The sequence below is a fragment of the Paroedura picta genome, chromosome 13 (assembly GCF_049243985.1).
Source record: "Paroedura picta isolate Pp20150507F chromosome 13, Ppicta_v3.0, whole genome shotgun sequence".
Lineage (NCBI taxonomy): Eukaryota > Metazoa > Chordata > Lepidosauria > Squamata > Gekkonidae > Paroedura > Paroedura picta.
In genome coordinates this window covers 41939385-41965091 of record NC_135381.1, presented here as the reverse complement: position 1 = coordinate 41965091, position 25707 = coordinate 41939385, and the positions used below count along the sequence as shown (strand labels likewise).

Sequence of the window (25707 nt, the reverse complement as noted above, 5' to 3'; positions counted from 1 at the left end):
TTGGGAAATACCATCTTTATTTGACTGCAGGATTTCTCCAGATCCTAACTGAGGTAAACACTTCTTCAATTTCCAGTGGTTACCTCTCTAAATGGTGAGAAGATCAGGGGAGGGGGGAAAATCCAGAGGGCGTGCCCCAAACAGGCCTTTGCTAGCTAGTCTTTGAGGTTTGTATAGTTATCTGATTGCTGCTGTAGATATATATGTAAGTTTATTAGTCACATTTGTGTCCCAGTTCTGGACTTATTTTCTTTGCAGGGTGTTCTGTCAGGCTGCTTCGAAGTAGCTGTGCAGAGGTTTGCAGCCTAAGTCTCCATGAAACGGGCTGAATGCCATTAACGTTGATTAGTTCCGCTACAGATGATATTTTGCCGCCTCCATAATAATTAATCCTTGTTACCTTTTTTTTTAAGTAGAACATTTGCTTTTTACGTTGCATCGTTTTCTGATTAGAACAAGGTTGATCTGTTTTTTAGTGGCTGCCCGAAGGTCAGAGCTATAACCGTCTTCATCAAGTGTTTTATAACAACCTTTCCCCAGGAGGCTATACAAACAGGGACAAGCCCAACCCCAGAGGTGAGGTCATAATCGGCGGCCCCAACGTCTCGATGGGCTACTTCAGAAACGAAGAGAAGACGGCAGAAGACTTCATCACCGATGAAAACGGTCAACGATGGTTCTGCACCGGGGATATTGGAGAGTTCCACCCTGACGGCTGCCTGCAAATCATAGGTGATGATGACCTCATTTTGACAACTGGGTCCTAGTTTGGTTTGGTATACTATTAACAACAACATGAAGCCTTTTAAAATATTTATTTGTCCGACCCATCACGACCCCATGGACAATGATCCTCCAGGCCTTCCTGTCCTCTACTATTCCCTGGAGTCCATTTAAGTTTGCACTGACTGCTTCAGTAACTCCATCCAGCCACCTCATTCTCTGTCATCCCCTTCTTCTTTTGCCCTCAATCACTCCCAGCATTAGGCTCTTGTCCAGGGAGTCCTTCCTTCTCATGAGGTGGCCAAAGTATTTGAGTTTCATTTTCAGGATCTGGCCTTCTAAGGAGCAGTCAGGGCTGATCTCCTCTACGACTGACCGGTTTGTTCGCCTTGCAGTCCAAGGGACTCGCAAGAGTCTTCTCCAGCACCAGAGTTCAAAAGCCTCAATTCTTTGCCGTTCGGCCTTCCTTATGGTCATCTTTGTTTGTATATTCTCCAAAAAAAAAGTAGGGCTAAGGAGCACCTGAAGTAATTAGCTGTTAGGTTATGGCTCCGATAGTTCTTCTAACACAATTTGTTTATATCTGTATTTATTTGTATGCTTATTATTGCTTTAATGTCTTAGTTGAGTTGGCCAACAACTAGCTAGCAACTGACTGACCGGCTTTGTACCAAGGCTGGCCTGATCTCATCAGATTTCAAGTGTCAGCCTTGATTAGTACTTGGGTGGGAGAGCATTAGAGAAGTGGTCCCTAATGGTGGGAGGGTTGGTCTAATGGGAGGGCTGGCCCAGGAGTGACGGTAAACAAACAAATAAATAAATAAATGCAAGGTTGCCATGCAGAGGCAGGAAATGGCCATTCTCCCGTTTATTTCTTGCCTTAAAAACTGCACAAGAGGTCACCATAAATTAGCTGCTGTCTGACAACGAAAACATTCAGGTTGGTCACCAAGTTGGTCTGAAGCAAAGTTTGAGTCCAGTGGCACCTTGAAGACCAGCCCAGTTACTGGCACACAAAAGCTTATATCTTGAATAATAATACTTCATTGGTCTTCAAGGTGTCACTGGACTCAAAACTTTGTCCTGTATTTATTTAGAAAAGTTATATTCTATATATTTCTAAATGCAGCTGAAAAAATAACTTGGAAGGATGTGTGATCTTACGTACTGTTATCATTTGTCCTTCAATGCTCTAAAAAAGATAACAAGGACTTTCTGACTAGTAGGAGCAGAGGAAAACAGAGACTTCTTTGCCTTGTTGGCCTAGTTAGTCCTTTTAAAAGACTTCTGAACAAAATCCTTGCTTTGAATATGATTCATCCTGTGGGGATGCTTGGAAGGACAGTGTCATCGGGAGTGTTGGATGGGGCGGGTCATTGGATCCAGCATGGCTTCTCTTATATACTTAGGAGCAATTTCCACAAAGCAGAACCTGCACGCACTCTAAAGCACTGATCGTTTTTGACCAATTATTCCCTCCCCCCCCCCAGATCGAAAAAAAGATTTGGTGAAGCTACAAGCAGGAGAATACGTATCGCTGGGCAAAGTGGAGGCAGCCCTGAAAAACTGTCCACTTATTGACAATATCTGTGCTTATGCCAAAAGGTAAGATTTAAGGCTCATGATTTTGAGATATTGTTTTCTTGCAGAAGGCGTGTTCTTCAAAGAACAACCCTTTAAGGTAGCATTATCCTTTCCCATTATTCAAAGTTGTGTAGTTTTGTACTGCAGAAAAGGCACATCAAGGAGGAGATTAGGGAGGCAGCAAGGTTCCGGAAGACCCAGTGTGACCTTGGAGTTTCAGCCTAACTTAGGTTGCAGGGTGGAGGTAAAAGGTAAAGGTAAAGGTATCCCCTGTGCAAGCGCTGGGTAAAGTCTGACCCTTGGGGTGACGCCCTCTAGCGTTTTCATGGCAGACTCAATACGGGGTGGTTTGCCTTCCCCAGTCACTACCGTTTATCCCCCAGCAAGCTGGGTACTCATTTTTCTGACCTCGGAAGGATGGAAGACTGAGTCAACCTTGAGCCAGCTGCTGGGATTGAACTCCCAGCCTCATGAGCAGAGCTTTCAGACTGCATATCTGCTGCCTTACCACTCTGCGCCACAAGAGGCTCTTGCAGGGTGGAAATGGAAGCTAAAATGGAAGAGGGGAAAGCCGTCGGCATTATCATCATCATCATATTTCCATTTATTACCCGCCACTCCCAAATGACGCGTGGTGGGTTACAACAGTCTGGATAAATTCCCCAGTAAAATTCCCATTAAACCCCCCAGACATAAAAACCACACAATCACACCACAAAAAGAGAGATACAGCGGAAAAACAATTCAGAAACACGTATCCATTCCCCCAGTGCAAATCTCATTGAGGGTGGTGGAAGATGGGGCCAGATGGAACCCACAGCCGCTATGCGTAAGCCTTTTTGTGTCCCCACTGGGGAGAAAGCAGGAGGCCCCAAAGTAGCACATCTTTTCCTCAACCAGGGGTGGAGCCTTCTCGGTCCTGGCCCCCGTTTGGTGGAATGAGCTCCCTGAAGAGATCAGGGGCCTGCCAGAGCAACCACAGTTCCACAGGGCCTGCAAAGGGGAGCTCTTCCACCAGGCATTTGGTTGAGGTTGACCAAAACAACAACACCTGCTAGGCCCCCCAGAAACCCCTCCCAAAACTGACCAACCTATGGGACCATAGTTGATAATGTTGTCACTACTGTTGTTGCAATTATTGTGTAGTATTATTGTTACTAGTTGCTTCACTGTTGTGTTGGTTGAAGTTGTTGAACTGTACTTATCCCTCCATTCTATGTAAAGTTATATACCGCCCTGTGCCCCAAGGGAGGGCGGTATATAACTATAAGCAAACAAACAATTCTGTAAGATAAATAAAGCCCAACTATGGTGGCGGAAGGACTTGGGATCACCTATGTCAGGGGTAGTCAACCTGTGGTCCTCCAAATGTCCATGGACTACAATTCCCATGAGCCCCTGCCTGTGTTTACTGGCAGGGGCTCATGGGAATTGTAGTCCATGAACATCTGGAGGACCGCAGGTGGACTACCCCTGGCCTACGTGATTGGGCCCCTGGGGAGTCACTTGTCCCAGAGCACCAATCAGGCCGTGGATGTCTGTCCCCAACTGCCTCCCCTTCCACCTTCCCGCTGCACAAAGAGGCGGCAGTCAGGTAAGGCAACTCCAGCCTGAGCAGCCCTGCCGTGGCCTCTCCAGGCCTCAGTGGAGCTGGCCCAGGTTGGGTGGGGGGAGCCGTGAGCCCATTATATTTTTTGTACAACAGGCTTTTCTGCTAGTAAATACAAATAAATAACAACTCATGAAGTAAATAACATAGGTTCTCTCTGGGTCCCGGTTACTGAAGTCAGCTGAGAGAATTGTTCCTTCTAGAGGTCGGAGGGTTAACCATTAATTTATGCTGAATGAGTAGCTCCTGGATATCGCTAGTATATTTTATGAAAATAGGTTTATTGTAATTCTTGTTCCTTTCCTTGGTCTTCAGCCTCTGCGCAGGAACAGAGTAATGGGGCTTCAGGGACTGTCCTTCGTTGAGCATAGAAACAGCATAGAAACAGCACGGGACTGTATTTTCTGGGCATCGGTTGGTTGGATGTGTCGCAGTAGAAAGATACTGCCTGCATCCCTCCCCTTTGGGTGTGTGAAATGAGAAATGAGAGCTCAGTCCACAGAGTGGTGATCTAATGACATTACCTTGCATTATGTTCTAGTGATCAGTCCTACGTGATCAGCTTTGTGGTTCCCAATCAGAAGAAACTAACTGACCTTGCTGAGCAGAAAGGCGTGACTGGAGCCTGGGTGGATATCTGTAACAATCCTATCATGGAAGCGGAAATCCTGAGGGAGATCAAGGAGGTGGCTAACAAAAGTAAGCAAAGAATGGTGCTTCCCTGTCCCACAAGTCACTTGAAAATAATATGTAAAAAAAACCTTGGACAAATCCAAAAGGCATAATGCATGACAATAGTGCAGGGGGAGGCAAAATGTGGGCCTCCAGATGTCCATGGACTACAATTTGCTGGCAGGGGCTCATGGGAATTGTAGTCTATGGACATCGGGAGGCCCACAGTTTGCCTACCCCTGGGTTAGTGGCTTCCTGTGGAGTGAGTTGATGCGGGCAAGGGGCGATTCTGTTGCTTAAATTCTTCCTTCCACTTCTCCCTTGTAAGGGCAGTGATGCAGTGCAGGGAGATGGCAATCTAGTTGCCCAGGACTGCCTCCTGCATACTCAAGATTCCAACATCTGGATTAGATTTCACATTCACGCAGGCAAAAATGCAGCTGTCCTGCCATCACGACGTTACTGTGTTTCATATTGCTCGAATCATGCCGGCATTGTTAGTTTTGCACGGTCAGTCAGTTAGGCTGAGCTACACAAATCCATTTGGCTATCTCAGTTTTTTTTAACTGTTGAGATGCTCCTGAAACATTCTTCAGGCTCTGAGAAACTCCAGAAGTGGTGCGATCGTGCAGAATAGGGTTGGGAAGAATAGTTGTGGGCATGCCCATCTAGGGCCTCTATCCTTCCACCCCCTCCAGGCTCATAATTGACCACTTGGGGGGAGGAGGTCAACATGATCATACATGGTCATATTGCCTGATGCATGTTTAACAAATGTTTTAAATGTAGAAAAAATTCACACCCATCCATTCAAGAAATTCCTCCAGGACTGTCAAGAAACCCCAGGGTTTCAGAAAACCCGGGTTGAGAGCCTGGTATAGCCAAAGGTCAATACAAAATATAAAAATAAAAGTAGTAACACCCAGGCTCTCACAAGTATGTGGAACACATGCCTGTTCCAGAGCTCTTTAATCCATCCCCCCTCCCTCCTTCCCTCTCTTTCATTCTCACACAAACACACAGACCTCTTCCCTCCCCACTTCCCCCTCCCCTCTCTCTTTCCCTTCCCCAACCTACTCCCTGTCCCTCTTTCCCCCCCCCCCCCAGACACACACAAATACACACACACAGTCCTCCTCCCTCCCTCCTTACCTCTTCACACAGGAGGCCCTGGCCACCTTCGACCTTGAGGGCAATGCCTGGGCCTGTGCTAGTGTCACAGCCTGGGCCCCGAAGTCCTGGAGGGCAGCTGCCCCCCCCCCGGGAGCATCATGGCCTCCACCCCGGTCCCCAGAAGTCTCCAGGGCGGCACCTCAGCCCACGCCAGCTGTGTGACCTCCAGGGCGGCACCTTGGCCAATGCCAGCAGCACATCTTCCACCTTGGCCTCCAGAGGCCTCCAGGGTGGTGCCTTGACCTCTGCCCCAGTCCCAGAGGCATCCCTACCACACGATCCTGCATTGAACAGCAGGTTGGACTAGATGGCTTGTATGGCCCTTTCCAACTCTTGAGATTCATCAGGTTTGTTGTTTTTTAAAGGAGTAAATATATGCTGTAGCATTGAAGCACAGGCCTCATAGGTTTCTGTGCTGCCCCAAATATAGACTCGCAGCTTGGTTGATTTGCTTCCCTTGCCAAAGGAAGAAATTGGGGGAGGGGGGGGCAACCAGCTTGTAGTTAGGGCAGATCTCAAACTCTCCAGGCAAGGAAAGCTGCTGGTTGGATTTCAGACTGAAAGCAAATAGCCATTCATTATGTCCATGTGGGGGGGAAAAGCACGCCTGTTTTTTTTTTAATATCCCTTAATGCCTTTTAATTTTTTTTAATTTACTCCCAAGTTTCTACCAAATGGACAGTCATATTCCCTGTTTCAGGTATGCAGCAGTGTTGACCTGAAGTGGCAGAAACAAAGCTTGAGTCCAGGGGCAATTTTAAGACCCAACAAAGTTTTATTCTGCATATAAGCCTTCATGTAGATGCACACTCATCTGAAGGTGTTTGCATGCACATAGAAGCTCATGCTCAGAATGAAACTGTGTTGGCCTTAAAAACTATACTCCCTGTTTGTTACCCCTGTGACATTCAAAACATATTACTAACCTATTGCTTTCCAGAAGCTGTAATGCCTGTTGTTGTTGTTAGGTGTGAAGTCATGTCCGACTTCTAGCGAGCAGGCAGAATCTCCTAGATTGATCATAACATAAGCTTTCATGTGCCAAAGCCCTCTTCAGATGCCTAAGAGCCAGAATAGTCACGCTGGTTCATTTGTGCTTTTTAACTACAAGAAAAGAAATGGGGCCTTGCCATCAATACAGTAACACAGTCCTTGACCTGGAAGCTACACTGCAGTGAGCTGTGTGACCAGTTCAGTATGAAACCTGCTTTAATGCAGCACACAATGTCACACGAGTTGTGAACTGTTGCTGTGTTAGAATTCCAGATGTGCCTGGTTAGGAACCCCTGAATTCAGCATTCGGTAATGGCAGATAAGGTTCTCTGCAAGGTGACTTATCCACCAGTGCTGATTTCCCTCTTGCTGTGTGGTCTTAATGAAAAGCATTAGGTTACATTCTAGAATCACAAGCCCAGGTTGCACGTGAGCAACATCCACCAGGTGTGAACGGAGTCCGTGCCCTAAAATGTGCCTGGAATCCTCTGCCATAGAAACACCACAGACATTCAGGACTTCTGGGCAGGTGAGCCTGTTTCGAAAAGAGCTTGAAAACTGTTGCCCTTGTTGAACTGGTTTGATTTGGACAAAAAAACTTTAGCTTTCTACTGTACAGCATGTAGCTGAACGCCAGCCCTGCCTTTGTTCACCACTCAGATGGCTGTTAATATTTGTGTTCCCTCTCCCCCAATTGTTTCTTTAGTGAAGCTGGAGAGATTTGAAATCCCAGTCAAAGTGCGGCTTAGCCCAGAACCGTGGACCCCGGAGACCGGCCTGGTAACAGACGCTTTCAAACTGAAGCGGAAAGAGCTGAAGAACCATTACCTCAACGACATCGAACGAATGTACGGAGGTAAATAACCTCCACACCACCTGGAGTTGGAAGCTGCGCAGGGTTCCTTCGAAGACTTGAGGGACAAATGCCGGATTCCCGAACGTGGACTGCCATTATAAACGGGAAGCTGGGAACAGAGAGCCACCCCCTCCCCATCTCTGAGAAGGGACGGCGCTTGCTTTGTGAACGACTCTTTCCAAGATGCTGTCAAAGTGACTGACCCACAGCCCTCATTTCATTTGAGCACTCCAGTCCCGAGGCAGCTGTGTTCGTATGAAACTCCCCTCCACTCTTCTCTTCTGGCTCCTCTTAACAGCCGACACAGAATTAAATCATCTTCAAGAATTCCATTATGGTTTTTTTCCCAGACTGAGCCTGTATTTGATGTCTGCCCTGTCTGTACAAGGGAAAAAAGCAAAGAAAGAGTAGACAGAACTAAGCTGGTGGCTTGCACAGACTGTCACGTCACAATATGCATATTTCGGGTTCTTTGCTAAGGTAAGGTAGCTCCTTTGAACTGGGCTGTTCGAATGAGGAGGGAAGAGGCAGAGAAGCTCCTCTGTGGAACGAATGGTTACTTTCACACAGCCAAAACAACTGACTCATCCCCTGGTTGACTGCTTGGATTTCGCCCTGTGAATATGCAGCTAAGCAGGTTTTCCTTTTTCCCAGCTGCCCACAGAGGTCCGTTCAGTGCTGCTGGCCACGGTTAGGCTGCTAAAGAGGAAATTTCAGCTGTGTGAAAGTACCCAGAGAAGAGATGACCTGTGGTACTTTTCCCCTCAAGTATTAAGGCCCCGTTCCAGTTTTGCTCCTTTTTCCTCTACACGGAAGAAAGTAAATGCAGCTTTAAAATCTTCTCTTTTTCTCCAGTACCTGCGGCCTCTCACTGAACACAGACCACAACATTCCCTTGACCGAACGGTTCACCAGCTTCTCAACTGACTGGTGGATGTGGGTGGGTGGGTGGGGGCGAAGGAATGCAGTGCTGAGACCCTCCGCATGCCTGTATTCTGGGGATCTATAGTGCCTAAAGGGAAACCAGCACACTCTAAGAGGAGGTGAATGACTGGCCATCTACCAATGCATTTTACCAGTTCTTTGACCTGTGTTTCCAATACTGCCACAAAGGTTCTTTTCCTACTTAAACCTCAAAAGAAGAGTCTTCAATAGTCTATGCTGGCTTGCAAGGAAAGATAATGCTGACATCCACGCAGCTTCAATGACTTTTATTTAAGTTAGGTTAATTGCTCTGAAATCAGTGGGACAGAACCAAACGTTGACAGTAAAGAACTGTGCGGCCTATTTGGCTTTTTAAAAACACAATTGTCTGCTACCAGTATGACATTTTGAGATCTCTGTGCCTGCTCCTCCAGATGCGTACACGCCAGGATTCAGGGTTTTGAATTCAAGGATTCCCTCCCCTCCACCACCAAGATTTCTTTTTAACTTTGAAAGGGCATTCTCTTTATCTTTTACTACATCACACAAAGTAAGTTGCAGAAACTGAAATTTTCTTTCTTTTGTGTGCTGAACCTGGTCGTTGGATGTTTTGTTGTTTAAGGAACGTGTCAGAAGGGGAAGAACGCTGTATTTAAGACTTGTTTTGTCTCTTTTTTTCTGTTTGTGACAATGTTTTGTTTAAGAAACTGGAAATGCTTGGTGTGCTGTGAGGAGACAGGATAGGCAGTGAGTCCTGTGTGGTTTGCACATTTTTGCGTGCGGTGTTCAACAGGGCGTTGTCTTTGTTCGCTCACACTCTCGGCTTGTGTATCCCTGCTAGCAGTCCATACTTGAACCAGAAATACTGTAAGATGTGGCAATTCTTGATGCTATTCTACTTTGCACTTTCTTTCTTAATCCTTTTATATATCTATATCTATATATATGTTGCTTCCATTTTTGTAAAGACGTGGCCCTTGATTGCAATGTGTTCTACATAGACTTGAATCTAAAGTATTTATGAAATAGATTTTCTTTTATTCATAATATTTAAATGTGTATATTATGGTCAAAAAGGAAAATGATCCGGCATTGTGACAGAAGGATGAAGGGATTTTTGTATGAAACGACATTTCTGCACACAGGCGGTTTTAAACGCAGCCCGGGCAAGTTTTTCTTTCTGTGAGGTGTATGTGTGAGGTTTGGTCAAAAAGTAAATCTGCTAAAACCTAAGTGCTAGCCGTTCCGACCAGAACTGGCTGTCCCATCTCAAAAGGACCAATCTCAGTTTTTAATCTCCAAGCGGTATTTTTGATACCTTTCTCCAGCCAAACCAGCACACTGCCAACTGATCTCGAAGAGACCCAGGTCCTCGTGTCGAATCTGGCTGCTGCTAGAAGGGCCTGCGGATTCCAGCCCTTTGCAAAAGGGACCAGGAAAATGCCTCTTGGTGGGTCTTTAACCAAACACATACACTTGTTTACATGCGCAGGAAATGTTTCCCGTGCTGAGTGTGGATGGCTGTTCCTTTTAAAAAAGAAAAAAGCTCCTCTTTGTGGCCTGTTACATTCATTCTATGATAAAACTGCTCTTCTATTTAGACACAAAATTTGCTGTTTGATTTTCTGTCAAACATGGCAATGCGCCACCTGTATGGAGTGAATCACTGTTGTGGGTATCCCCCCCCCCCTTTGCAAACTTCCCAACTTGGACTATAACTTCACATAAAATGTTTAAGAGGGTTTGCTTGTTTCTTCATGACAGACACTGTCATGATGGATTCAAATGAGTAGCTGTGTTGGTCTGAAGTAGCACAAAATCAGAGTCCAGGAGCACCTTTAAGGCCAAGGTGTGAGTTTTTGAGTGCTTGCACTCGAAATCTCACACCTTGAATAAATCTTTGCTGGTCTTAAAGGTGCTACTGGACTCTGGTTTTATTGTCCTGATGGTTACACTGTCCCAGGATATTTTGCCTAAGTTTGCAACCTTCTCGAGCATTATATAGTTGTCACTGAGATTCAGTCAGTGGGTCAGAAGCCACACAGGCTCTTTGACATGTCCTCAGTGGCTCTTCAGTCACATTTTGTTCCTCCAGTGTGGTTCCTGCCCCATGTTTTAAGAAGGTGGACAATTTCTTGGATATTGGGATACTTTGTGTGAACCCAAGAAAAAACTAGTTGTTTTATTCTTAAGACACAATAAAACTTTTCCATGATGGTTCCATGATCAAGGCTGTGGAAATGTAGCTGTTCCATGTATGAGGCTAGATGAACATGTGCTACTTAATGAGCTGGTGGAATGAGGCACATACAGGCCCCAGCTGAATGCTTGCCCCATAGAACAACTTGCAAGTACAAAAGTTAGCATGCAGAGGGTGTTGTCTTGCAGAACTGAAGGGAAGTTTTAACATTAGCTTGAGCATCAACATAAGCTGAGCGGTAGCCCATTCGCTGCTAAGAGCTGCTCGCAAAACAAATTTAGAGACCAGTGGCACCTTTAAGACCAACAACGTTTTATTCAAGATACAAGCTTTCGTGTGCAGGTATGACATTATATCTGAGGAAGTGTCCGTGCACATGAAAGCTCGTACCTTGAATAAAACTTTGTTGGTCTTAAAGGTGCCACTGAACTCCCAAATTTGTCCTGCTGCTTCAGACCATTTGAAGAGCTGCTAGCCACACTCTCCCAACGCCGTTGCTCCTTGAGCTACAACCCACCCACTGGCCAGTCAGTGGCGTCTGTCTTCCCCATGCCTAGCCCTTCCAGATCTCCTCTTGGGCTACAGTCCTAGCCCATGTGGGAAGACTGGAATACACAGATACAAGTCACAAAATGGTTGCCACTGTGTGTTTTTGTGTATACCCAAGCCTATCCTAGCTACATTCGCCCCTACACTAATCAGTTATACAGGATCAAAGACAAATTAGAGCAAATGGCAAAAGTCTGTGAATACAAGATTTTGACAGGAACCTTGATTGACACTAGCAAGAGAGCCCCTGGCAATTGGAGTTGTTGAAACAAGAAGCCGCAACCACAAGCTTGGAGCTTTGGCTGGCTTTAGCAAGCCCGGGACACACAAAAACAAGGCTTTTCTCTCCAAGTGTCATGTAGTTCCTTCTAAAACTATTTACCCAGTGAAACACTTACTGGCAGAGGCCCCAGACTAGAAGCCAAAGAAAACCTACTTGTGCAAGCAAAGTGCTGCCAACCAAACTAAGGCTGATGTCTTCATTCAGAAGAATTCATGTTAAGCGTTTTCAAGAGTTACCAGCTGATCCTCCAGAGAAGCTAAAACCAAGCATTTGTGAGCGGCTTAACAATGCAGAAGTACACCCATAAATTTACTCCGGAACCCACTGGGGGGAAAGAGGTGTCAAGTTACTTCTAGCTGCAGGGCAGAGTCCAGAACTAGGTTTGCAGACCCTTAAAATTGGCCTTCGGCGTGGCATGTGCAGAAGGGGGGGGGGTGCAGCTTTCCTGGAGAGCAGGGGCAGTCCATTCTGTAGCCAGCCAAAGGTGGGTGGGTACTAAATAGCCCTATTGCAGCCCTAGCAAGTAGCAGTTGCAGGTGGCACATCACAGTGGAGATGCCAACCTCCAGGTGGGACCTGGGGATCCCAGGAATTACAGCGTGTCTCCATGCTACAAAGATCAGTTCCCCTGGAGAAAGGGATGCTTTGGAGGGTGGACTCCATACAATTGAGGTCCCTGCATCGCCTCCCAGTCTGACTCTGGTATCCCTACTCCTCCCGTCCCCCACTGGGGTCCAAGGGGGGACCTGGCAGCTGTACCTCCCATCTCCACTGGGTGGCTGCTGGGAGCCTGCGCCTCCCTTCCCCTCCACCATGTGCCACCTCCCCTTGCTGCCACACAGTGCAGGATGGGCAGTGGTTTCTCACTCTGGGGGAAGGGTGAGAACTTGTTTCCTCAGGGTACCCCAGGGAGGTTAAACACGGGGGACCAAGTTCTCTACAACCAGAGAAAAGTGCTTTAAACCTTTACGTGTGCATGGAAAGGTCCAACAAGTCACAACGCACAATGACCCTGTAAGATTTTCAAGATGAGGCAGAGGTGGTCTGCTGCTACATGCCTCTGCACAGCCACCCTCAACTGCCTCGGTGGTCTCCCATCCGGGTGGGAAACAGGCCCAATCTAGCCTCGCTTCTTTGATATGATTATGTGAAGTTCACTGAGGCATTCAATTCAGGGCAACAGTAGCATACAAATGCTAAAAGATATTATTTTCTGACATCCAACCAGCCTTTCCCAACATTTTTACTGTTGAGATACCCCCAAGGCATTCTCCAGGCTTCAAGAGACCCCAGAAGTGGTTCAATTGTGCAGAATATGGATGGGAAGCAGAGCTGTGGACACGCCCACCTGGGGCCCCTCCTCTTCTTAACCACTCCACGCCCATCACTTGACCATATGTAAAATTTATTTTAAAAATTAACTCCTACCAATTCAGGAAACCCTGGTTGAGAAAGCCTGCATTAAACCCTATTAAACAGATTTTTTTTCCTCCTGGTTTACAGGTGAGGGAACTAAAACCCATCTCAAAACACAACCAAAGTAAAGCTTGGGCTAGGAAGGCATTGAATTCCATATGCCCTGACTCCCAAGTCCTTTTTGGTCCCAAAGGTTTCCCCTATATCCCCCCAAAGAGCATTAAGATCATCAGATCTACCTCTGGATTCCTGGCCCCAAAAAAGCTGTTCCACCGGGTTTAGGATTGGGGCCATCAGGAAATGCTGGCCTTACCACTGGAAACTGAAGTGAGATCCGCTCCAAAACTTTGACCCCCCCCCTCCCCGGTGTGTTTTTATTAACTGGGGCTAACTTATAGAATGTTATGATCTTAATCAATTGTTTTAACAGTGTTGCTACATGTGCGGAGGGAGAGCAGGTTAGGAAAACATTTATTTTATTTATGGAAAACTACCCCCGCTTTCCATTCCACTGGCCCTCTCTCAGGCCAATGTCTTCACACTGACAGTAGGTAAGGAACTGGAGCCTTCCTAACAGGGTGAGGATGATCCTGCAGGGGGGACGGAGCAGACTTGAGAACCATCCTGTTCTCTGGTCCTTTTTTGGTCATTCCAAGTTGCTCTCTGTACACACAGCGCAACTCTCACAGGCTGATGGAGAGCAGATCTCCCCAGAGGCAGCGCTGCCAAAGTCCTCACATTTCGTTCTGGGTATCCAAGAGGAACACTGAGGGCCATTTCGCATGGCTTCAAAGTAGCACAATGGTTGCTATTTGGAAACGCTACTAATTTGCCATAACCCACGACGTCGTAGACAATCTGCAACAATCCTCTAACCAATCAGCAAAAAGCGCTTCGTTGTGGCGCTTTCAGGGGAATCCAGAAAAGTGGATTCACCCTCCGGATAGCGATACACTCCTGCAACCAATCTGCAACAGTAGCGCTAAAGACCTGTGCGTTACCATTGTTGCTGGTTCTTCAAAGTCCCTCCCCCTGGCTCTCTCCTCCAAACTTCCGGCGAAGCGATCGCCATTTTTTTTTCTCCGAGCGAGCGGGGATAAACGCACCGGCGAGCCTCTTTCTGTTTAGAGGCTTCCCTGGCTTCAGTCCTTCACCTTTAGTCACTAAGCACAAACCACTGAAAAGCCCGTTTGCTGAAATAAAGTCCCTTTATTTTTTACAAATAAATTCAGCCGAAAATCGGGCCCGTGAGAGGGGGGGGGGGTTTATCACTCGAGGCAGCGTGCAAACGATCATACAATCAAACGACAGCTCACATTAGGCAGCTGGATGGGTCTCTCCGTAGCAACGAATCTACCTAGATTCGTTGTTATGGGTCGTTTTTTTTTTTCAAAAAACCTTTCTTAAAGGGAAAGGGGCTGTTTGGGAGCATGCTAACGGCTGCCCATTGGCTGCTTGACGGCCAGGGGCGGGACGAGCTTGGCAATAGCGCTTCCTTTCTAGCGATTTCTGCCGAGACCGGAAGCCTGTGGGAAATGCTAAAAAACGCAACTGATTCCACTACAAAGGCAGGTATGCATAACGACGAATTCCACTATTTTAAATGGCGATTTTTCATTCCGCAAACAATTTGCAACAAAGATCCCTGTGCGAAAAGGCCCTGACTTTTAAAGAGGCAGCCAGATCGACACCAAGGGCATCTGAAGACTACTGCTCTCTCTCGGTCACAGCCTTTCTCAACCTTTGGACCTGGCGGCACACACCTGGACATCTTTTCAGGCTTCAAGGTATCCTGGAAATCATGGCAGTTGGCAAGGACTCCCTAACATGCCCCCAGAAGTGACATGTCACCCAGAATTCACACACACATTCACAAAAATCTTGGTGAACTTAAAACCTCTAGAAAAACCTAAGGAAGGACTCACCTTACTCGACTCCAGCCACTACAGGTCAGCAAAGAGCCTTGGCTGGCAAAGGTTTGTATGGCTGGAGTCCTGCCCCTTTCCCCCGCCCCTCCAAGCCCATCACTGGTCACTTTGGGAGGAGCTAATGGAGTACTAAGAGCCTCTTGTGGCGCAGAGTGGTAAGCAGCAGACACGCTGTCTGAAGCTGTCTGTCCATGAGGCTGGGAGTTCAATCCCAGCAGCCGGCTCAAGGTCGACTCAGCCTTCCATCCTTCCGAGGTCGGTAAAATGAGGACCCAGCTTGCTGCTGGGGGGTAAACAGTAATGACTGGGGAAGGCACTGGCAAACCACCCCGTATTGAGTCTGCCATGAAAACGCTGGAGGGCGTCACCCCAAGGGTCAAACATGACCCGGTGCTTGCACAGGGGATACCTTTACCTTTTTAACGGAATGCTGGAAGGAGCTAATGGAGTACTGGAAGAAACAGACAATCAAGGACAATATGATGAACAAACTTGCAGCAACTCTTCCCGCGATGTCCCCCCTTACATGTACGGCATGATTTGTGAGGCTAGTTGTTTTGGGGAGAGGTGCTGTGAATTTGAACCGTCCACTTAGCCTAAGGTTTGTTCTGCCCACTCCTGAGTCTGGGCCTGACATCTCCCCAAAAGAACCTTCCTGGGGGCCGGTCTGTCACTCAGCTCCTCAAGTCCAATTCTCACAAACTTGATGGGCATGTAGGGGGCAACCCGGGGAGATGCTTTGTGATTTGGGAATTTTCCTGCACCCCAATTTTTCAAACTGATTCAGTTGGGTATGCCCAAAATAGGTGTTTTGGGTTTAGGCCACCCTCTGAACCCGAACATGCTAGCCCCAATTGGGGCCCATCCCTATCTTTAAATACACTGTGAGTCAAGACGAGATAGAGGGGGAGTCACTTGTTTCAAAAATACTTAAGAGGTTTTCTGAAAATCAATTTCACAATGGACTTCAGCTAGCTCCCTGTCACCCCCTTTTCGTTTCTAAAATATTCTTCCTGCAACGCATCCTCCTTCCCCCCCCTTTTTTTTCTTTTGTGGCCCTCTTGTTGGTTTAGTCCCCTTCGGGTCCCCCCCCCCGTCCCCTCTTCTCCAGAGACGATGAAGCGCAAAACTTGTGCCCAGAATGAAACTCTGCGGGTCTTCACGGCGCCCCCGGACTCAGAGCGGGCACTGCGGCTTCCCACCCACCCTGGGTCTTTTTCCGAAGCCCCTTCCCTCCCTCCCTCCCTCCCTGCAGGCGGCTCTCTCTCGCCTCGGCGCCCCAACCAGGGGACGGGACGGAGACGAGCCGGCCCCCTTGCCTTGGCAAGCCCCCCAGCGGGGCTAGGCGGGGCGGGGCGGGGCGACCGGCCGGCCGGCTGCAGAGAGAGGGGGACGGGCGGCGGCCGCCCCACACCCTGCCCGGCGATGAACTGCAGCGACAGCCGGCGGCTCCAGCGCCTCCTCGGCCAGCTGTGGCTGGAGCTGCGCGGCGGCGGCGGTGGCGGTGGCGGCGCAGCGCTTCGCAATGTCTCCTCCTCGGCGCTGGCCCCGACGGCTGCGGCCGCCGCCAACTCCCGGCGCGGCGAGGACGACGCCTCCTTGTACATCCTGCTCATCATGATCTTCTACGGCTGCCTGGCCGGGAGCCTCATCCTGGCCTACACGCGCTCCAGGAAGCTGGAAACCAAGCACGACCCCTTCCACCTCTACATCGAGCGCGACTGGACGGCGCCCTAGCGCCACACGCCCTAGCGCCTCGCCTCGCACCGCCTCGCCTGCACGGACGGAGCCCCGGCGGCACCCCCAGGACGCCCACCTGCGACCCACGAGCCACGGAGCTCTCCCCGAGCCGCCGCCGCCGCAGGATGAGCGCCTCTGCCTGGAGCGCCGCTCGGTGAACTGCGCTGGAGCTCTCTTCTGGCAGGGGCGGGAGGCTTGTGCGGAACATGGCTGCGCCTTCCAGCCAAGGAGGGATTGCCGTGGGCGGCCGCCTGGGTCTGAAGTCGCACAATAAAAGACCCTCGGAAGCCCCCGCCCTGAATCAATCTGGGCTGGTCTTAAAGGTGCCCCTGCTGGACTCTGGTTTTATCCAGCCAAGGACGTTCGCCTTCGGGGTCTCTGGCCGCGGGCCTGGGGGGAGCGGGCCGCGCTAGGGCTTGCCTCTGGAGGGAGGGAGGGAGGGTCGTGGAGACAAAGGGGACGGGGAGCGGCAGCGCACGTGGTGGTGGCCCTATGGCTGCCAGGTCCCCCCCACCGCCCACCCCTACTCTACCCCCGGCCGCTGGAGAGGGATGGTGGGGGGGGGGGGTAAGGGTGCTCGATCCAGGTTGGGAGGCTCCAAGAGTTTGGGGGATGGAGCCTGGAGGGGGACCAGGCCCCCGGTGAGGTGCGGTGTCCTAGAGCCCGCCCTCCCAAGCAGCCGTGTCCTCCAGGGGAACTGATCTGTCTAGCCTGGAAGTGAGTTGTAAAAGCAGGGGATCCCCAGGCCCCACCTGGAGGATGGCATCCTTAGCGGAGGCCCCAGGAAAGCCAGAGTCTAAGCCCCAAAACTGGAGGAGGCTACAGGGAAGCTTTTTAAAAGACGTCATCCAGATCTTGGAGTCCCTCACTTTTAAGTCTGAGCGGATCTGCCTTCCCTCTTGCCTTTGCTTGCCTAGAATAAACCAATCAGGGGTACTTGCAGACCCCCTGTCCTGGTCTCTCCCCCCATCAAGTTACAGGGTGACCCTGTGGAGGTTCTAGAGTAGGATATAAAGCCAAAGGCATCCAGGGCAGCATTTGCTCGGCCACCAGCTAGCAGGGTCAAGCAATTCCAGGGCTGCTGCTGTTACCCAAACCAAGTTTTTTTGCCTGGCCGTTGTTATATCTGTTCTGTCAAAGTCAGGAGAGTTGAGTTAGAAGCTTACTGAGCTCTCTGGGACCTGGTGGTGAAGTAAAGGCTAGAACAGAATAGGAAAGCAAAAGTCTATTTTTTGCCACGAGAATACTGAGAATCTTCCCTTATCAACCCATTGGTCCTTGGTTTGTTTGGGGGATGCTGGAAATTTACTGCAGAGGACAACTGTCAGGGCAGGTCAGATGTCTCCACCTGCTGTTCCCACCTTTTTAGGTCAATAGTCTCTTCCTGCCTGAACTACCCCCCTATAAATACCCCTGGGTGGGGCAATCCATCCCTGACTTAGTCAATGCTCCCCTACACCCACTATGCTGTTTCCGCATCATCTAATGGGACCTTTCAATAAAACTAGCTTCTTAGCACCAACTGTGTCTGGGGCAGTTTTGTTCGAGTGGGTCTCTCCTGATCCAGCAAGATCTGCCATGGTTCATGACAGCAGTCCAGTGCCTGATGGAGGACAGGACAGAAGCAGGCTGAACTTTATTTGAATAAACTGGACTTATTGGGTCATTGCTACCTGGATTTTGATAGCCTGGGATAGGTTCTCCCTTTTTTCTGTTATAAAGAGTGAGTGGGACAACATTCAAAGAGCTCAGGGCATACGGTGGGCCAGGAGGGCGAGCAGAAGGGTCTGTGAATCCATCAATTGCCAGGAGTCCTGCATGGGAGTCACCAACTAGGATTCAGCCTGGGTTGGTTAAGCATGCCAGTGCCTACTTAGGAAAGAAATGGTCCTCAGATAACAAGAGCGGCTGCTGTTAGAAGATGGGATCTGGGGCCTTCGGTTGGCCTGCTCCTGGGCTGACTAGCAGCGGCTGACGTTTCTGCCTGATATGAAGCACTTCATGGCTTTGCTTTAGGAAATGGCACCATCAGAAGCCAGAGAGAACAAAAGGATGCCAGGCTGGGTTTGGAAGGGACACACTTCTCTTTGAGCCAGCCAAGCAATTCCCTTGAGCACTGGGCACACAAACAAGGTCTGGGATGAATGTGGGCACGAGAAGCAGCAAGCCAATCCAGGGCATCAACAGACTCCTGAGGGCAGATGTTCTAGTGGGGTTTTGTGAATTCAAGGACACACCTCCCACAAACCACTGTGCAAGGACTTTCCAGCCGCAATTACTAGGCACACGCTAACAGCAATGTCTGTTGAAACGCAGTCCTCTGCTTGGCGCATGGTCAAGGGAGCACAAAGAGACAGAAATGACCATCCACCAGTGAAGCAAAGTGCCAGGCAGTATGATGAATGACGTGAGGTCTGGGCAGCTCAGCTGAGAAGGCTGCTCAGTTAGTACAAGAGTGGTATCGTGCCTCTGCCACAAGAGGGGTGGGTGGACACCTCACTTGTCAGCCCTCCCCCATCTTCAGCAAATGTTTACAGGGTAGGATGATAAATTGCACCCTGTGAGCCTGGTAACAGCTCCCATGGGGCCCCAATGGCGTAGGAATTCTGCCTTTCTACCCTTCCCCATTTATTCCACGGCTGCCTTGAAGGCAGGCCGAGGGAAATCTAAGCAGTCTGCGGCACAAAGCTTTTCTCCAGACTGAACATTGCTTTTTCCAAAGCTGTTCTCTTCCTCCAATGTTTTCTGCCGCTGGAGGGAACGAAACATCCCACCCATTAAAAAATAAAGGGATGGAGACTTAGAACAGCTTTGCATGTGCCAACGGGGGCAGGGAACAGAGAGGGAGAAAGTGTCTCGTTATTCCCATGTTCAAAATTTCCTCCCAGAGAAAATGGAGATGTAAATTTGTTTCAGCTGAGTTTATAGCAGGAAGACCCATGGCCCTCCTATGGTTCCTCCTGCACTGACCACTGACTCCCTCTCTAGTTTTCAGCCCTTTCAGCGGAACAGGAATTGGTTATATGAAGCTGAGCCAACCTCACAAGGCTTCACAAAGCTTCAAAGACAGCTTCCTCAAGATCTAACGCAGAAGAAAACACAAACTGTCCATCTGGAATAAAGTCAGCCTAGCCCTGCCAAGTCATGTCAGAAAGAGCTGCTTCCTAAGCCTGGAAGTTAAACAGCCCACCAGTGTGACGCACAGGGAACTTGGGAGTGGGGGCAGGGGGACTAGCACCAGCCCCTTCTGAGTCCTTTCACCGTGGTTAGAAATACACCCTTGTTCTCCAACCATCCTTTGGAATTTACTTCACTGGTTTTAAGGAAGACAACGTTTAGCTTCTAAGGCAAACACATGACCTTGGTTAGGAAACACACACACACCTTTTTCACCACTACTCTGATGTTTTTTAATTTTTCACAAATAACATACAAGTTGAGAGCGATGGTACGTAGCAGGCGAGTGGGTTTGTGGGGGGGAAATTGTAGAAGAGATGCTGTCCAATGTCTGCTGAATTCACGGCTGCAAGAGACGCCTCTGCAGCACACACAGAGGATTTTCTGGAATGACTCCAATGCCGCAGGACTCAACCAGCAATACAAACCCTTGGAAAAAAACTTATTTCCTGTGGCACAGCTTAACAGTATCTTGAAGGCACACGAGTTCTTCCGTTTTAAACATGGTTTTACGAGAACGTTATTTTATTCGGTCACAAAATCAGTAATTCCCTGACAACTCTCAAGAGAGCAGAGGAGGGGCCACGGGGGAGAGGAAAAACTTCCCAAATCCAGTCTCTTGACTGTTCCAAAGCGGAGTGTGTTGTCCAAGGCACCGCTTTGTACTGACTCACTCCTTCTGACCCATTTCGGACACCCACTAACTAGGCCAGTCCTGAAAGCGGAAGCAGTCACTTGCGATCTTCCACACAGTATTGTTGTTTGTGGTTTGTGCTGTCAGCAGGAAGTTCTGGTTGAAGTATCGCTGCTTGCTGCCATCAAACTTCACGGTCCCGCAGGTCACGACGAGGATGGTTGTCTGGTTCAGCGTTGCTTGCTCTTCGAAGAGAGGAGGGAGACAATGTTAAGGGGTGCCAATCCTCTCCACCATAAATTATAACAAGAACAGAACAGTAACCATCTTGCTTAAATGCAAAAGTAGTAGAAGTAGTTCTTATATGCCGTTTTTCTCTATCAGAGGGAGTCTCAAAGCGGCTTACAGTCGCCTTCCCTATCCCCTCCCCACAAGAGACACCCTGTGAGGTGGGTGAGGCTGAGAGAGCCCTGATATTACCGCTCAGTCAGAACAGCTTTATCAGTGCTGTGGCGAGCCCAAGGTCACCCTTGGTTGCATGTGCAGAATTAAACCCGGCTTGCCAGATTAGAAGTCCACACTGCTAACCACTACACCAAGCTGGTTCCTAACCACTACACCAAGTGGGTGATGGTTAGAGGGACCAGACTAACGAAGGCTAGGCTCAAATCCGTACTCTGACAGGAGCTTACTGGATAAACCTTAGCCTGACAGCCTAACCTACCTCACAGGGTTACTATGAGGATAGAATGGAACAGAGAACTGTGAATGCTGCCGTTTAGGAAGGGCAGGTTGAAAAATATTCTTGGCATTTCAAGTTCAGCTACATGATAGTGGATGCAGTCATGCACTCTCAGCATGATCTACCTCACAGGGCTGTTGTGAGGCTAAAATGTTGGAGAGGAGGACGAGGTCAGCTGTCTCAGGGACCCATTGGAGAGAAAGGCAAGGAGGTCTGAATGAAGTAAAGTAAATATCCAAACTTAAGAACGGGATCTGCATAAACACCTCTGGAACAGCTCTCCCATGACCCAGTAAAACAGCCTTTTTCAGAAGAAACCCCTGAAATATTCTTCAGGCTTCAAGAAACCCCAGAAGTAGCACAATCTTGCAGAATATGGTTGGGAAACAGAGCTGTGGACACGCCCACCTGGAGGCCCCTCCCCTTCCAACCCCCTCCAGGCCATTGGGGAGGTGAGGCGGGTCGACCTGACCATATATGGTCATATCATCCAATAAATGTTTAATGGATTCTAAAAATAACTAAAAAATGAATTAACTCCCATTCATTCAAGGAAACCCTTCCAGGGTTTATTCATTTAGACTCCACCTTTCTCCCCAGGGGGACCCGAAATAGCTGACACCATTTCCCAGTGTGGCATCTTCCCTGCACTTCAGGAAACTAGTCAAAGCTACTGCCTATAGGAGGGTATGTGGCTGGAGTTGAAAGAGCCACCAACAGAGGAATGGGTAATTGTGAGCTTTCCTAAGGCACAGGCCTCATGCCAGAGATGGAAGTAGATGTTTCTCTTTTGGTTTTGCTTGTGGGTAATTGTGAAAGCCTTTCCATAAGCTATGGAGTTAGTATGTTTCCCACAGTCTGTTAAGGTTTATAGTTCCCCAGGCATCTCTTTTCCTCCTCACAACATTTTCACTGTTACTTGGCTGCTGTCCTCATCCCTGGCTGCTCAGCCATCATCCTAGCAGTCCTGCTATTGGGGATGGGGCAGGAGCCTTTTCTTTGGAAGTTGTATTTTGCACTGACTCCAGGATGCTTGCACTTCACACTCTGAGTGAGGTTTAAAACCCACCATTCCACTGCTTTATTTGGAATCAAGACAGTTTCTCTGATTTGTGAGCTGCAATACTGGACTGAAAAGGTCTCTTACCGTGAACTGGCTGGCAGTCAAACAAGGTCACCTGAAACTCACTCGAAGGCAGCATTTCGAAGAAGTCGGCCAGGGCTTCTTGTCCAGAGACTGCATTCCCATTCCAGATCAACGTTGCTTTGTCCAGATAGAGTCTGGTCAACACCTGTGAGACAAGCGGCAGAGCATGAAACACAAGATGAATCCATCAATCAAAGAAACTCATTTGATGGGTACAGGGCATTCTTAGTGGCAGACCCACAAATGTGGAACCTCCTCCCCAACTGTGCACCTCCCCTCCTTGCTTTCGATGGCTAGGAGGCAGTTATAGTAATGATATTATAACCATCTCTGATTTATAAGTTGCCTTTCCCATGAGGCTCAGGGCAGGCAACATCAGTCAATAAGACAGCCATAAATAACATTAAAATAAGCGTTCTGAAACAATTAAAACATTTTATAGCTTTCTAATGCTTTCAATTAATTTGAATACTGAAGAGGGTTTCCAGTATTCGGATGGTAGATTTTTATTTTGATGTTTTTTCTATGCTTGAGCACCTGTTCCATCAGGGACACCAGGCAGTTAGATATTATGGTATTATATTCCCAGCTTCAACCATAGGCCTGGTGGAACAGCCCTGTCTTAGAGGCCCTGTGGAGCTGATTAATGTCTCACAGGGCCCCGACCTCAGTTGGCAGAGAATCCTACCAGGCTGGATCCAGGGCCAAAAAAGCAGTTTCACTGCTTTTGGGCCAAAGTTTCTGAGCAGGTTTTGGTCTGCCAACCATAGTACTCTTTGAGAGGTGTAATGGGAGAGGCGGTTCCACAGATACACCAGTCCCAGACTGTTTAGGGCTTTGAAAGTCAATATCAAAACTCAAATCTGATCTGGTCTCCAAGCTGCAGCCAATGCAGTTGGGCAATCATTGGTGTCAAGTATGCCCTCTACTGAGTTCCTATAAGTCGACCACATTTTGGATATAAAATATAATCCTACTCAGGCTTATGCCAATCTATTTATTTTAATACTTTTACATTGGAGTAATTGTAAATAGGACTGCCCTGCTAAATATAGGTAAAAATGGCTACTTTTTTGTGTTCATCCCTATACAAAATGACCCTAAACTATATCAGCAGAGCTCAGAAAGAAACAGAAGCCAGCAAACAAGTTCAGACAGGTACCCTGGGAAAAGCGGCAGATGTTGCTGCTCATAAGTTCGCTACAAACATGTGCTAATTGTTTCATGTATTGTTCATACATTCCGTATACACCGCCCTGAGCCTACGGGGAGGGCGGTATATAAATATAATAAATAAAATAGAACAAACAAACAAACAACAAAATAATAATGGGAATTACACACCCGCCGCCTTTTATCCATGGTTTCATAGTAAATGTTTGCAAATTCTTCAGCAGCTCTGCAAGCTTGATCCACGTATGTTTTGAAGTCCTAAACAAACAAAATACACAGCTAAGTGACACTGGATTATGGCCATGCCAGTTAAAAACTGAATGAAGCTGTTGACAAATTAAAAAACACGAGGGAGCCCTTTGCTGGACCACACATCTATAACTATCAAAGTACACAAACCCAAGAACTTGATTTCTTATATTTATGTTTAATATTGCTTTTCCTTGATTTTAAAAAATCCATTGTACTTTTAAAATCAATTTTAACAAGTTAAATTGTATTAGTACTAGACTGCCAGTGGAACCTTTAAGATCAAGGAAGTTTTATTAAAGACATAAGCGTGAGTGTGCACATGAGAGTTTACACCTATGGCGGTCTTAAAAGGTGCCACTGGACTCACACTTTACACTGTTCAGACCAATATGGCTGCACACCTGAATGTATTAATAATACTACAAAATGATTACTGAAATACTTTTGCTCTTAAGCTGCCTTTAATATACTTACATAAAAGGTATGTAGCAAACCCAGGAAAGAAATATTAACTTTAAAAAATAAAATAAATTGAAACAAGTGATTAATCATCATACCCCAATACTCCTTATCAACTTTATTCCTGAATTTACTGAACTGAAGCACACCAAATTTCCCAGGAAAACAAACCTTTGTGCGTTTTTCATAATAGCCGTGAAATTGCAAATTTTACAGACAGTATGCTGCTCAAATTGCGATTTTACGATTTCTTCATTACAAATGCCTTCAACGTTTCACCCTGTATCTAGACACCCCAGCATTTACCGTACCAGGACTCTAAAGCAGGGGTAGTCAAACTGCGGCCCTCCAGATGTCCATTCGCTGGCAGGGGCTCCTGGGAATTGTAGTCCATGGACATCTGGAGGGCCGCAGTTTGACTACCCCTGCTGTAAAGGATTGCGCAGCGCACAACCAGCCTGCAAGGTAGGCTTGACAAAACCTGGGGCGGGGAGGAGGAGCAACCGAGAGCCCCCGAGTCCCGCGCCTCTTTCCCGGTCTTCTGGAGGAGCCGCTCCCCCCCCACCCTCCGCGCGCCCGTCTCCCGGGCAACGCCCCCCCCCCCACCCGCGGAATCCCTCCGCAACCTGACTGGCCCCGCGCGCGCCCCCGCGCCCAGTCCGCGTCTCCCCCCTCCGCCCGCCCATCCCTCCCTCGGGGAAATGCGGCGCCGGCCAGAGAGGCCCTCCTCCCGCTCCCCCGCTCACCACCGCGGCGGCCATGGCGGCGACCCCCGGGCCCGCGGGAAGCGATGCGACTTCGGCAGCCCAGACGGCGCCCACAAAAGAGAGAGGGGGGGGAAGAGACCGGAAGTCCCCTCCCCTTCCGCTCCCCGGGGCACTACCCCGAAGTCCGTCCGGGCGGCGGCGCGCAGCCTCCACATGCAGTTCCGTGGGCGGCAGCAGGTTCCGACCCCGCCGCGAGGGAAGAGCGCGGAGGCCCAGCGGGTCTCCCGGCCGCACAGGGCGCCGCGGGGTGTTGCTCCTGCCCCTGGGGGGGGGGGGGAGGGGACGGGGACTGACCACCGTCGAGGCGGGCGGACGAGCGGCCTAGAGGGGCGCACCGATACGTCACTTCCGGTTGTGGCGGCGTCCTGGTTGACTTAATGCTCAAGTGCGGGAGGAGGAGGAGGAGTTGCCCAATGGCCGGTTTGCTTCTGGTTGCCAACCTAAGACCAGGAGACCCCTGGCCATTTGTCGAGTGGGGCCTAGTAGGCTTTTTTGGCCACCTGGGGAGATGGGGGGGACAAGGGCGTCAATGGGGTGCAATGCCACAGAGTCCACGCTGCAAAGCTTCATCTTTCCCCTGGGGAACTGATATGTGTGGGCTGGAGATTATTTATTAATTTTATTATTTATTATATTTCTTACCCGCCACTCCCAACGGCTCGTGGTGGGTTAGAAAACGCCTGCATATTAAGATATTTGAAAAAGA

General features: G+C 48.8%; 3 protein-coding genes across 16 annotated transcripts in view; 2 read left to right on the top strand and 1 right to left on the bottom strand.

The window, feature by feature from the left end:
* The window catches only part of ACSL4 (acyl-CoA synthetase long chain family member 4), a 48586-nt gene extending 38443 nt beyond the window's left edge, over positions 1 to 10143 (top strand). For all 14 annotated transcript variants that reach the window (XM_077309404.1, XM_077309401.1, XM_077309402.1 and 11 more), the window contains exons 13-16: positions 541 to 732; positions 2214 to 2328; positions 4458 to 4615; positions 7461 to 10143. In XM_077309404.1, coding sequence (XP_077165519.1) covers positions 541 to 732; positions 2214 to 2328; positions 4458 to 4615; positions 7461 to 7618 — 623 coding nt within the window. In that variant the 3' untranslated portion in view covers positions 7619 to 10143. The remainder of the gene's footprint in view (positions 1 to 540; positions 733 to 2213; positions 2329 to 4457; positions 4616 to 7460) is intronic.
* Positions 10144 to 16222: 6079 nt separating this feature from the next.
* KCNE5 (potassium voltage-gated channel subfamily E regulatory subunit 5) lies at positions 16223 to 18172 on the top strand. Its single transcript, XM_077308440.1, has one exon. The coding sequence runs from the start codon at positions 16336 to 16338 to the stop codon at positions 16645 to 16647; it is 312 nt and encodes a 103-aa protein (XP_077164555.1). The 5' UTR covers positions 16223 to 16335; the 3' UTR covers positions 16648 to 18172.
* A 1863-nt stretch (positions 18173 to 20035) lies between these two features.
* NXT2 (nuclear transport factor 2 like export factor 2) lies at positions 20036 to 25146 on the bottom strand. Its single transcript, XM_077308313.1, has 4 exons — positions 24981 to 25146; positions 23695 to 23781; positions 22351 to 22495; positions 20036 to 20706 (listed from the first exon to the last, which is right to left on the bottom strand). The coding sequence occupies exons 1-4, from the start codon at positions 24993 to 24995 to the stop codon at positions 20528 to 20530; spliced, it is 426 nt and encodes a 141-aa protein (XP_077164428.1). The 5' UTR covers positions 24996 to 25146; the 3' UTR covers positions 20036 to 20527.
* Positions 25147 to 25707: the final 561 nt, after the last annotated feature.

Bases quoted from the DNA above. Each gene is read 5' to 3' on its own strand.
- NXT2 (XM_077308313.1), bottom strand. The intron at 22,496-23,694 runs GTGTGTAATTCC...CTTGTCTCACAG, and splicing joins CCATGGATAAAAGGCGGCGG to GTGTTGACCAGACTCTATCT. The intron at 20,707-22,350 runs GTAAGAGACCTT...CTCTCTTCGAAG, and splicing joins TGACTGCCAGCCAGTTCACG to AGCAAGCAACGCTGAACCAG.
- KCNE5 (XM_077308440.1), top strand. From the start codon at position 16,336: ATGAACTGCAGCGACAGCCGGCGGCTCCAGCGCCTCCTCGGCCAGCTG.